General features: G+C 36.2%; 1 protein-coding gene across 4 annotated transcripts in view; it reads left to right on the forward strand.

Moving 5' to 3' along the window:
• The window catches only part of LOC117983655 (sodium- and chloride-dependent transporter XTRP3), a 41,182-nt gene that overhangs the window by 14,473 nt on the left and 14,305 nt on the right, over nt 1–12,404 (forward strand). For all 4 annotated transcript variants that reach the window (XM_069499754.1, XM_034970269.2, XM_034970270.2 and 1 more), the window contains exons 3-7: nt 6,207–6,439; nt 6,890–7,120; nt 7,443–7,553; nt 8,072–8,313; nt 9,297–9,447. In XM_069499754.1, the coding sequence (XP_069355855.1) occupies nt 6,207–6,439; nt 6,890–7,120; nt 7,443–7,553; nt 8,072–8,313; nt 9,297–9,447 (968 nt within the window). The remainder of the gene's footprint in view (nt 1–6,206; nt 6,440–6,889; nt 7,121–7,442; nt 7,554–8,071; nt 8,314–9,296; nt 9,448–12,404) is intronic.

Here is a 12,404-nt window from a genome sequence, read left to right on the forward strand (position 1 = left end):
TATTTGCATAATGTGGTACATAAGTTGTGAAATCTAAGAAACAGTCCAGCACATTAGCCATGGCGGCGTACAAATATAGTTAACAGTTGAGATTATTGAGTGTGACTAGATATTTTTTTATAAAATACAGGCAAATCATAAAATTAAACTTAGTAAGTACGAGTAATAAATAAAATGTCAAAACCAAGCGAATATAGGCACTGTAATAAGCTTTTTTTTTTTAAAATAATGTCCAACAATAGAATGTCAAAAACGCTTTTTATCATGTTGGAAAAATTCTCCTCCTTGCAACCATTTTTTAAGGCTAAATGAAAAATGTCTAGCTGTGAGTGTTTTTATGTCAGATGGTAATTTATTAAAAAAATTTATTGCCATGGCGTGACAGTTTTTGTTGAAGAGTGTTGTTTTTGGTAGTGTTGTTTTGGTATTTATAATATCATGCAACTGATTTAATGTCATATCAAACATGTAATAAACCTACGTTTAAACCCAGGTAACTATCAAATATACGAAACGTCCTACAATATATTATAGGTAATTCACTAAAAAAACGCACCTAATTGAGAATCTCCTCCTGAGTCCTCCTTTTTTTGGAAGTTGGTTAAATATTTATTAATTTAGTCTAAATATTTAAATATTTATTAATTTTAGTTTAGTTGAATAATAATTAAATTAATTCTTTTCAGTTTTTGATGGTTCTAAATCCATACCAAACCGAAAAAATTTAAGAACTTCATATTTTATTTGCAAAGTTTAGTTTTACGAGTCTAGATTCTACTTAGTCCATAATATTGTTAACTGAAAATTAAGAAGATAACCTAGAATTCGTTTATTTTAGTAAATCTAAATATAGTGTTTGCGCGGAGTGGGGGGTTGGGCAGGTTAGGTACTCCGGTATTGATTTTGATGCTACGTGTCTACGGCGTAGCAGTGTGCTACGACTTTTCGTGTTTATCTTGCTGCCTACGGTAATATTGGAGATTTGCGGGTAATCTATGTAGATCTAGATTGTAGAGCTATTTTCCAATTACATCACTTTAGATAATATTATATTTTAATAAAGATATATAATAATTTTATTTTAAAGTTCTTTTTTAGGGTTCCGTACCTCAAAAGGAAAACGGAACCCTTATAGAATCACTTTGTTGTCTGTCTGTCTGTCTGTCTGTCTGTCAAGAAACCTACAGGGTACTTCCCGTTGACCTAGAATCATGAAATTTGGCAGGTAGGTAGATCTTATAGCTGACATTTGGGGAAAAATCTGAAAACCGTGAATTTAGGGTTAGATCACACAAAAAAAATTAAATTGTGGTCATGAACTAATAATTAGTATTTTCAACTTTCGAAGTGAGTGACTATATCAAATGATATTATATGAAAGTTCTTCACCTGTGCATTCTAAAACAGATTTTTATTTATTTTTATACATCATAGTTTTTGAATTATCGTGCAAAATGTCGAAAAAATACGACTGTAGTACGGAACCCTCATTGCGCGAGCCTGACTCGCACTTGGCCGGTTTTTTAAGACTTCTTTGCCAGCAAAACGTATATAAACATTATCAGTTTGAGAGTAGAGTATGAATTATTGCTACTATATGAAACGGAAGTGACGCATATGGCGGTCCGTCCACGTCGGACTTTTTGTAGCTATTCGATAATCGGGCCGATAAGTTTGCCGACGTTTATCATGTATTTTTTGACCGATTTTTTGTATGACGTGTGCGTTTCAATATTGCAATCTGTATGTTTCATTTGTTGCCGACAAAAATCGGTCACCAATTGTCGGTCGTGGGTGGAGTCTCGCGAAAGAACTGTTTGATTATACAGGATGTAACCAGAACGCTAGCAAAAACTTAGCGTAATTTACTATTATAATACCTAAACTTGTTGTGATTTAGTATTTTTCAACCCTGCAATGTATAGCGTGCAAAATTCGGGTCAGTGCCCCAACCTACGACGTGCATTGGTTCCGAATGGCCTACTTACGCAACGTTCTTTAACCTCTAGCGTCATTCAGATGTTTTTTTTGCAATATATCGTGAACTTTTACAAAATGTAGGAATTTTTTAAAGAACTTTCGCGTTTTTTTTTGGTGTTACCATGTCAATAATCATCAGTAGTACCTATCACCTGTCTTCGTTTTTGCTAGCGTTCTGATTACATCCTGTATAATCCCTACAAATGACTCCACACGCGCCATTTTTAGCGTTCCGTACCTCAAAAGGAAAAACGGAACCCTTATAGGGTTTATTATATTATCACTTTGTTGTCTGTCTGTCTGTCGGTCTGTCAAGAAACCTACAGGGTACTTCCCGTTGACCTAGAATCATGAAATTTGGCAGGTAGGTAGGTCTTATAGCTGACATTCGGGGAAAAATCTGAAAACTGTGAATTTGTGGTTACATCACAGAAAAAAAATTAAATTGTGGTCATGAACTGACTGAGATATGTTGTGGCCGTATGGTAATAATTAAATGCGGCAACGGTGAAAGATGTTTATTGAGAGCCGGCTTATGATCTACTCTCGCTTATGGACTAACAATAACAATAAATAAATCTTACATACTATTGTTTAAATCTTATTGCTTAACTACCTAACCTACATAATTTTGCATCACCTCTCTTTCAATCCGATGTGCAGGCAACCTACTTTGATATATTGAGGAGTTGCATTTTTATGTTACAGCTAATATGAACATGCTACGTTTAAACTGTCAATTCGTACATATTACAGACAATTAGTATTTTCAATTTTCAAAGTAAGATAACTATATCAAGTGGGGTATCATAATATGAAAGGACTTTACCTGTGCATTCTAAAACAGATTTTTATTTATTTTTATGCATCATAGTTTTTGAGTAAAAAAAAAAAAAGTTTTTGAGTTATCGTGCAAAATGTCGAAAAAATACGACTGTAGTACGGAACCCTCGGTGCGCGAGCCTGACTCGCACTTGGCCGGTTTTTATTGCTTAAAGCTTGTGCTAGGATAAGAAGGTATGACAATAGTGCAACGGGTGGGGTTGAACCGCCGCCGCGCCGACATTTCGGATTTCAGTCATTTAACCGTTGAGCTATTGAGACTTTAGTGGTAAAGTTCGGTAAATATTGAACCATGACCTTCGTGCGCCCCTTGCTCCTATGTTTTATTCCGTTGGTTCGCTTTATTGAAGTGGCGTGTTGGGGCATAATAAAACCGATAAAACGGTCCAATACTTTTATACGTATTCTGGTGATCCAGTTCTAAAAATACCTATAAAATATTCTGTCCCGATCGTCGATAAAAACACATTTAAACAAACTAAGATAATTTCAAAATAATTTTATATCATAAATTGCGAACCGACAGGAATTTTTGATATGTATTTAAAATTATTTAGAAATTTCCTAAAAATCTAAAACACTATAAAATTTATAAAATAAACTAAGATAAGGTAGATAAGATAAGATAAGGCCTAGTGGTTAAAACGCAGTACGATCGATCGAAATTGCCGGCGCACGTGGGTTACCTGTATGCTTTTCACCTAACATTGTATGAGAAAGGTGAGATGCACGATGATTTTCACCCAAATCAAGCGCGCGAAAAGGGTTTAGGAATAGTGTTTTTTGAGAAAAAATACTAAATTTATGTTTACTTAAAGATTTTTCAACTAATAAATAAATAAACTCTGTCTACTTACAGTTAAATTGTTTTAGAATTTTCACACTGCTAATCTTATTTATTTACGCCCAAAGTTGTCGTCAATTTTGTGTTAAAATAGGAATATTTCGAGGCTCGTAACTTTAAAATCAATATTTTTTCAATGTTCTTTAAAATCAATATTTTTTTCAATGATCCCTAAGGTATTATTTGGAGATACGGTACCCTAAAAGCAAAGTGCAAGCAAGCGGCAAACATGATATTTAATTACCTACTACATAAACATATAATATTACTTTATTTATGAAATATTGTATAATTTAAGCGGTGGAGACACATCGACCGGGTGATGATAAGTTGAGTAACCGAATAATCGTCACTCGATTACGAGTTACGAGTTACGATACCAGTAATCACCGCATAACTGAGAGTAAACAAGAACGTACAATTTACTCCGTACTGTTATGTGTAGAGGGCATTACTCCTTGCCTAAAGAGCTAGTACACATTGGCCCAACAAACTGTAAATGCTTCGGCGAACGTGCAATCATTACAACGTCGCCACTTAGGATTGCCAACTTTTGGACAAGGAATCAATTATTATTTCATTAATAATATCCATACTAATATTATAAATGCGAAAGTTTGTCTGTCTGTCTGTCTGTCTGTTTGTCTGTCTGTCCGTCTGTCTGTCTGTCTGCTAGCCTTTCACGACCCATTCGTTCAACCGATTTTGACGAAATTTGGTAGAGCGATAGCTTGCATCCCGGGGAAGGACATAGATAACTTTTTATCCCGGAAGAGCAAAAACGTGGGAACCCACGGGTTTTTTATAAACCTAAATCCACGCGGGTGAAGTCGCGGGCATCATCTAGTCCATACTAATATTATAAATGCGAAAGTGTGTCTGTCTGTCTGTCTGTCTGCTAGCTTTTCACGGCTTAACCGTCTAACCGATTTTGACGAAATTTAGTACAGAGGTAGCTTGCAACCCGGGGAAGGACATAGGCTAATTTTTATCCCGGAAAGAGTTTCCACAGGATTTTTAAAAACCTAAATCCACGCGTACGAAGTCGCGGGCATCAGCTAGTTACTTATAAAGGCAAAAATTGTGTTTGTTTGATAGCTTCTGAATTTTTCCTGCAATCTCGCAATCTCCCTGGCGCAGTAGTAAGCTCGGTTCGCCCGGTTCCATCTTAGACTGCATCATCACTTACCACCAGGTGAGATTGCAGTCAAGGGCTAAGTTGTACCTATCTGAATAAAATATTAAAAACTGGCCAAGTGCGAGTTAGGCTCGCGCAATGAGGGTTCCGTACTACAGTCGTATTTTTTCGACATTTCGCAGGATAATTCAAAAACTATGATACCTACATAAAAATAAATAAAAATGTGTTTTAGAATGCACAGGTAAAGACCTTTCATATGATACCCCACTTGATATAGTTATCTTACTTCGAAATGGAAAATACTAATTTTTAGTTCATGACCACAATTTAATTTTTTTTGTGTAATGTAACCATAATTCCACGGTTTTCAGATTTTTCCCCAAATGTCAGCTATAAGATCTACCTACCTGCCAAATTTCATAATTCTAGGTCAACGGGAAGTACCCTGTAGGTTTCTTGACAGACAGACAGACAGACAACAAAGTGATCCTATAAGGGTTTTTCCTTTTGAGGTACGGAACCCTAAAAAAGGTGAAGTAAAGAGAGTTCCAAACGTGCCGTCTGACAAGTACCTACTTACCCCACAACACTCAATACATTCCTTTTACCTGTTGTACACCTACTGAGTAGGAACTGAAGCATAATTAATGATAAAATAAATGCAGGCCCGCCTGATGTTATGTGCGCGAAAAATTCCATTACCCGAAAATGCTATAGAACGGGGGATAATAGATTAATCGCTCATTCCGGAGGGGCCACACTATGGGCCACACGCACGTGGCTTTAGTACTAATTCGCCAAAGAAATGCAGAATGTGGATGACTTCATGTAAACAACAAACAATCCCTAGATTTGTTTTTTATTGTTGGACTTGAGGGTGAAATCTACTTACTCTAACTTTATCTTTGCTCGGACTTTACTTTGGCTCAAATCTGTAAAAGATACTTTGACTTTGCTCAGACTTCAGGTTGAGTTGAAATAAGACAGACTTATATCTTCACATTTCTCTGTGTTTTACAAGTTTACATCTGAGCCTAATCACAGTATGCTCTGTAGATCTCAGCCGTAGACTGAAATATATAGATCGCGGTCGCACTTAGAATTTCCTCAGATTTAAAAGAAGCAGACTCATATCTCTTTTAGGACCGAGCACCAACGTAAAATAAGTCTTATCCGAGAGTAAGTTTTATATTTTGGCAGGTTTTCAATACAAAAACCTGTCATTAGGCCTAATTTATATATAATATTATTATTGTTGTTGAAATCGGCACTTAGTATTTCTTTATAAGTCTGTTTCGTTATATTTCTACCCAAAGAAGTGTATAAATAAATAGATTAAACTATTATAATAATATGCCATACTTTTGGACATTTATGAACAGGATCGTTCACTTTCAGGTGCATTTCTTATCCCGTTCCTCATAATGTTAATACTGGAGGGCATCCCACTCTTCCTCATCGAGATGGCGATTGGTCAGAAGATGCGTCTTGGCTCCCTTGGAGTCTGGAACACCATCCACCCTTGGCTTGGAGGCATCGGCATAGCCAGCTGTGTCGTGACTCTGTTCGTCGCTTTGTACTACAATGTCATCATCACTTGGGTCTTCTTTTACCTCTTCAATAGTATCCGGGTAAGTTACTTTTTTTGGTTATACATCTACAAAAATAGTACCGTTAAATCTAGAATTTCCTTTGTTTGGAGGCATTTGAATAACAATAGCACATACTGCAGCGGTCTTCCTGTTTTAATTGTTCAGTCGTATTCGGGTATGTTACGTTTCATTATAGGTTAGTTCGAGTCTAGAACTTATTGCCCTGCAATGTTGCTCAATAGCATATGGTACACGGAAAGATGATCCATTATGAGATTTAGAAAGTTATTTAGACATGCTAAATCAAAATCTAAGATCAATATGTTTGATGTCCCTGATTACAAAAACATAGGTATTCTATTTAAAAGTTTGTTTCCCATATTGCTTCTTCCAGCATCTTCACCTCTTTACATCAAATCTAACATCTTATCTCAATAGAATTTTTATTCATCTAACTGTAGAATTTAAGTTCTCTTATTTTGTCGACAGTTAAGCGCAGATCAGCTACCCTGGGCACACTGTCCCCAAGACAACGGCACAGCCGAAGCCGAATGTACCAAAGCCTCAGCCACTGTGTACTACTGGTACAGGGAGGCTTTGGATGCGTCTCCTAGTATTCAAGAACCTGGCACCCCACGCTGGTGGATTGTATTGTATCTTCTGTTGGCTTGGATTATTGTCTTCTTTATTGTTATGAAGGGTATTCAGAGTAGTGGAAAGGTTAGTTCATTATTGATTTATTGCAAGCTTACTATTAACATACACATTTAATAATTTAGGGCTGAAATGACTGCCCTGAAGTACCCTTTTAATATTGGGAGCAAGTTGAATACAGTCGAACTTTTCGTAAGCTTTCACAATGATGTTACATTAGCTGATTAAATTATTATATTAATAATCGAGATAGATCTTAAATAGTATATTTAGACATACTCTTTGTCATGTTGGATACAATCGAATGGTTACGTATGGTTCGATACATTACGTAAATCAGTAAGTTACACTGGTTAGTTCCAAGAATAAAGCTGTTTTTCTATTTTAGGTAGTGTATTTCACGTCCCTGTTTCCTTATGTGGTGCTCACTATATTCTTCGTCCGAGGTATAACATTGCCTGGTTCTGCGGATGGAATTATACACATGTATAAACCTAAGGTAATTTTAGAATTTATTGTTTATGACCTTATACTAAAAATTTGACACAGATACATAAGATTATACTCAAGATTGCTTGTATGTGGTATTTGGTAACTCAAATGCACATACCTTATCTAGTTAAAAAAAAGCTTTATCGTATTAACGTACCTACTATAGAAGTAGCGAGATAAACAACATTTTTATTATTATTTCCCTCTTTTAATGAAAAACTTTTTAGGTGCAAAAGTTGAGAATTTTCTGGAACATATTAATAAAGGCCGTAACTTTAAGAAGATCTCAACTTTTCCAATTTTTCAACAACACTCTCAAAGTTTGGCTAATTTCTTAAAGCTGACTGTTAAAGTTATCTAGAAAGCCAAACTTCTTTATATAAGTAATATTATTTCTTACAAGTTTTGGTTATTTAAATTTATATTTTGGGGATCCATCGTTATAAATTCTCACTTAAAATCCGGTTACAATCAATATTTATTGGGTATAACTATCAGTTCTACACAATAATATTTCTCCTACAGCTAGCAAAGCTACTAGATCCGACAGTTTGGCTCGACGCAGCCACTCAGGTGTTCTACTCCTTCGGCCTGGCCTTCGGCTCCCTCATTGCCTTCGGCTCGTACAACCCGCCCAACAACAACTGCGTCAGAGACGTGTTGCTGGTGTCTGTGTGTAACGCGCTCACCGCTATATACGCCTCTGTGGTCATCTTCAGCATCCTCGGCTTCAAAGCTTATACTATGGTCGAGAAATGTATTGTCAAGTAAGTGGTCTCTACATAGTACAAAAGTCTAGTGATGTTCCGGATCCGCGGATATCCGCGGGAGAAAAAAAATCCGAATCCGTTTCATTAAACCCATACCTCTGATCGGTTTCTATTTTCTATGCGGTAATGTACCGGAACGTGACCGGAACTCTAAATCGCTTGGCGGTACGGCTTTGCCGGTAGGGTTGTAACTAGCGACGGCCGCAGCCTCCCATTAGAGCAGACCAGAGACGATTTAGGAATTATAAATTACCAAATTGCCTCTACCGGGAACTGAACACTTATAAAATCACAATGCTGACCACTGTGCCAGGGAGGTCGTCAAATGGCATTTCATTTTGTTTAAAACTTTTTGTCTTTGGATTGATGGTCATGACCTGATCTTTAACTTGTCTTTTCCTATCTTAGCCTCGTTTATGCTGTATTTTTTCACTTACCTATTAGCCTTATTAAGATATTTGAGAAAATATTTCCCAGGGCTGTATCAAAATAAGGAAGAATTTTGAGGAATTCCAACGGAATTATAAAAAAAAATATTAAATCGACGCAGACCAAAGCTTGTTACTCAAAGAAAAATACTTATGTACTTACCTAGTTTTAAACCTACTTATATAGAAAATACTACTACTACTTGATACTTAATAGCGAAGAACAGACCAACATTGTACCTAATTAATAATTGTAATGGCAGTGGCCAACTTTATATCTCTCGTACAATCGTGCATTATGCAACATTGTACAAATGCATCATCAATCAATAGTAAATGGAGATGGCTCAATCAAAGCCCTTATTTACCGGAGCGCTATGGATGTCATCCGATTCAGGGACGTTCGTCTGTAACGTTATATCGATTTTATTAATTGATATCTCGAGTTTCTTTCAGCAGTGGAATGTTATACGTTATTGATTGATGACGATTGATGAATTTTAATCACGCCCGCTCATTGTAAACTGTTACAATTATTTCAATTTATTTCAGGGAAGTAAAGATTCTAGCGCATAATAATATAAGCGGATTCGAGTGGAACTCAACTCAGGAGTACTATGAAGAGCACTTCGCAACCGTGAACAGCTCAGATATTGCAAGGCTGAACCTCACTGGATGCTCCATGAGCAAGAACTTGGAAGAGGTTATTATCTATACTTACTTGTATTATAAATGCCTACAAATGTGTGCCTGCCTGTCTGTTTGTCTGCTAGCTTTCCACGGCCCTTCTCTTTAACCGATTTTAACGAAATAACGTGGGGTGCGGGTTGTATGAGGGTGGGGTGCGGGTTGCGTGAGGGTGGGGTGCGGGTTGCGTGAGGGTGGGGTTGTAGCAGAGACAACTCATAGACAAGTGACCAATTATTGTCAATGTCGTACGTAGGTGTCACCTGTCATGTGTCAACGTCAATTGATAGACTTTCACTTGTAAGAGTTGGCCAGATCCGTGCACACTAAGCTCATTGTATTAATATTAATTACTAAGATAATCCAAGTGTAAATATTAAAATAAAGCCAGATAATTTAAAGAAACATTATTTTATTTAACACAACATTACATGGCGCAGCCGTTTTCGAACAAAACATCAGATTAAAACGGATTGTAAGTTTGGACTGAACAAAGACAATGGCTGACGGGGCAACGACTACGATGCAAGGCGACATGTGTGGTGTCGAATTTAAGATGCCGCGAGGAATAGATCTGGAAGATTTGGATACGTGCTGGCAGCAGTGGCAAAAATTCAAGGATTCGTTTAAGATATTTATGCTGGCGGCGGGTTTTGAGAAGTTGTCTGAACCAAGAAAAGCAGCATTATTATTAAATTGCATTGGATCTTCAGCCCTGGAACTATACCTCAACGTATTAAAAAAAGAAGATAAACCGAAATTAGAGGAAGTTATCAAGTTATTCGACGAATATTTCAAGCCGAAAAGTAATGAAGTAATGGCAAGTTACAATTTTAATAGAAGAGTACAACAAGACGGAGAAAATTTTGACACATTTTACTCAGACTTAAGAAAACTGGCAGACAGCTGTAACTTTGGTCAACAAAAGGACAGGATGTTAAGGGACAGACTCGTCATCGGCGTGAAACAGACACGAGTGCAACAAAAATTATTAGAAATTAAGGACCTCACACTGGACAAGGCACTGGACATATGTCGATCAGCGGAGCTGTCCAGTCAGCAACTTATGGTGCTACACAGCTCGGAGGTGAATGCGGTGGCAGCAGCAAGCACAACCCGGCAGCTGACTACCCCGGCGAGCAACAATAGCAAAGCTAAGTATAGTAGGCCCCATAATAATATTAATAATAAGAAAAATTGTCAAAATAATTATAAAAATAACTTGAATAAAAACAATTATCAGTGTAAAAAGTGTAATAAGGTACATGGTCCTAGGCAGTGTCCAGCCTTTGGAAAAACTTGTTTAAAATGTGGAAAATTAAATCATTTTAGTGTAGGATGTATGTCTAAGAATCAAAAGCTGGATAATATCAATAACATTCATGATTTATGACTAGTATACTCAATAGATTTTACTAAAAATGAATGGAATACGTTGTTGCAAGTTGAAAATAAGAGGGTCTGTTTTAAGTGTGACACGGGGGCCCAAATAAATGTTTTGAGTTTGCGGGACCTTAAAAAAATTGTCGATGATGAGACAAAAATAAAAATGTCTGAGACAAAAACCATAATAGAAGTCTTTGGTGGAGGAAAATTATTTCCTATAGGAAAGGTCACATTAAAAGTATATTCTAATAATAATATTAATAACAATGAGTGGTTCAACACTGAGTTTTTAATTATTAATGAACCGGTTAGACCGATCCTAGGGCTAGGCTCTTTGGTAAAGCTTAGGCTCTTAAATACTAATAATAATATTAATACACTTACAAGTTGCACTAATAATAATATGAAAATGAGTAAAGACTCAATTGTTAATATGAATAACGAACTGTTTCAGGGAGTCGGGGAGTTTAAGAGCTCACTGCAGCTACGCATTCAACCTGGCGTGGAGCCTGTGGTGCGACCCCCACGGCGAGTGCCTAACGCACTGAAGGATCGCCTTGCGGACAAGTTGGAAGCTCTGGTGAAGCACAAAGTCATCGCGAAGGTCGATCACCCTAAAAGTTTTGTAAGCAACTTGGTTATTATAGAAAAGAAAGATGGTTCGCTTAGAATTTGTTTAGATCCTAAAGATCTTAATAAAGTATTAATAAGAGAACATCATTTGATTCCCACCATTGATGAAATTATAACTAAACTTTGTAATAAAAAGTATTTTTCAGTGCTAGATTTATCCGATGGTTTTTATAATATTAAACTTTCAGAAGATTCGAATGATTTATGTACATTTAATAGTCCATTTGGTTGTTATAAGTTCCTAAGAATGCCATTTGGTTTATCAGTAGCACCGGAAATTTTCCAAAAATATAGTGAAACAGCCTTTGGAGATATTCCAGGCGTGATAGTGTACTGTGATGATTTGTTAATATGTGGTGAAACTGAACAAGAGCATGATGCAATATTAAAAAAGGTTTTTGAACGGGCTAGAGAACATAATGTTCGCTTTAATAAGAATAAATTTCAATATAAATTAAAAGAGGTGAAGTATTTTGGCCATATTTTTTCTGAGAAAGGTATGCAAATAGACCCAGAGCGGGTAAGTGCAATTATTAATATGAAAAGTCCTAATAATAAAAAAGAGTTACAGATTTTCCTTGGCATGGTCAATTATTTAAGAAAATTTATACCTAACTTGGCTGATATTGCATCAACGCTTCAGATATTATTAAAGAAAGATGTTGAGTGGTTATGGACGGAAGTTCATGAAAATGTTTATAATAATATTAAAATTAAATTAAGCCAAGCACCCATTTTACAGAATTTTAACAGTAAATTGCCTATAACGATTCAGTGTGACGCATCAAAGAGTGGTCTCGGATGCTGTTTACTTCAAAATGGTAAACCAGTTTGCTTTGCGCCAAGAAATTTAAAAACTAAGTTGATTGTTAGCTCACAATACCTAACACCTAAGTTAAATCAGAATGTAACTCAACAGTTTAATAATGTACAAACTAGAAATATAAAAAATTA

The sequence above is a fragment of the Maniola hyperantus genome, chromosome 7 (assembly GCF_902806685.2).
Source record: "Maniola hyperantus chromosome 7, iAphHyp1.2, whole genome shotgun sequence".
Lineage (NCBI taxonomy): Eukaryota > Metazoa > Arthropoda > Insecta > Lepidoptera > Nymphalidae > Maniola > Maniola hyperantus.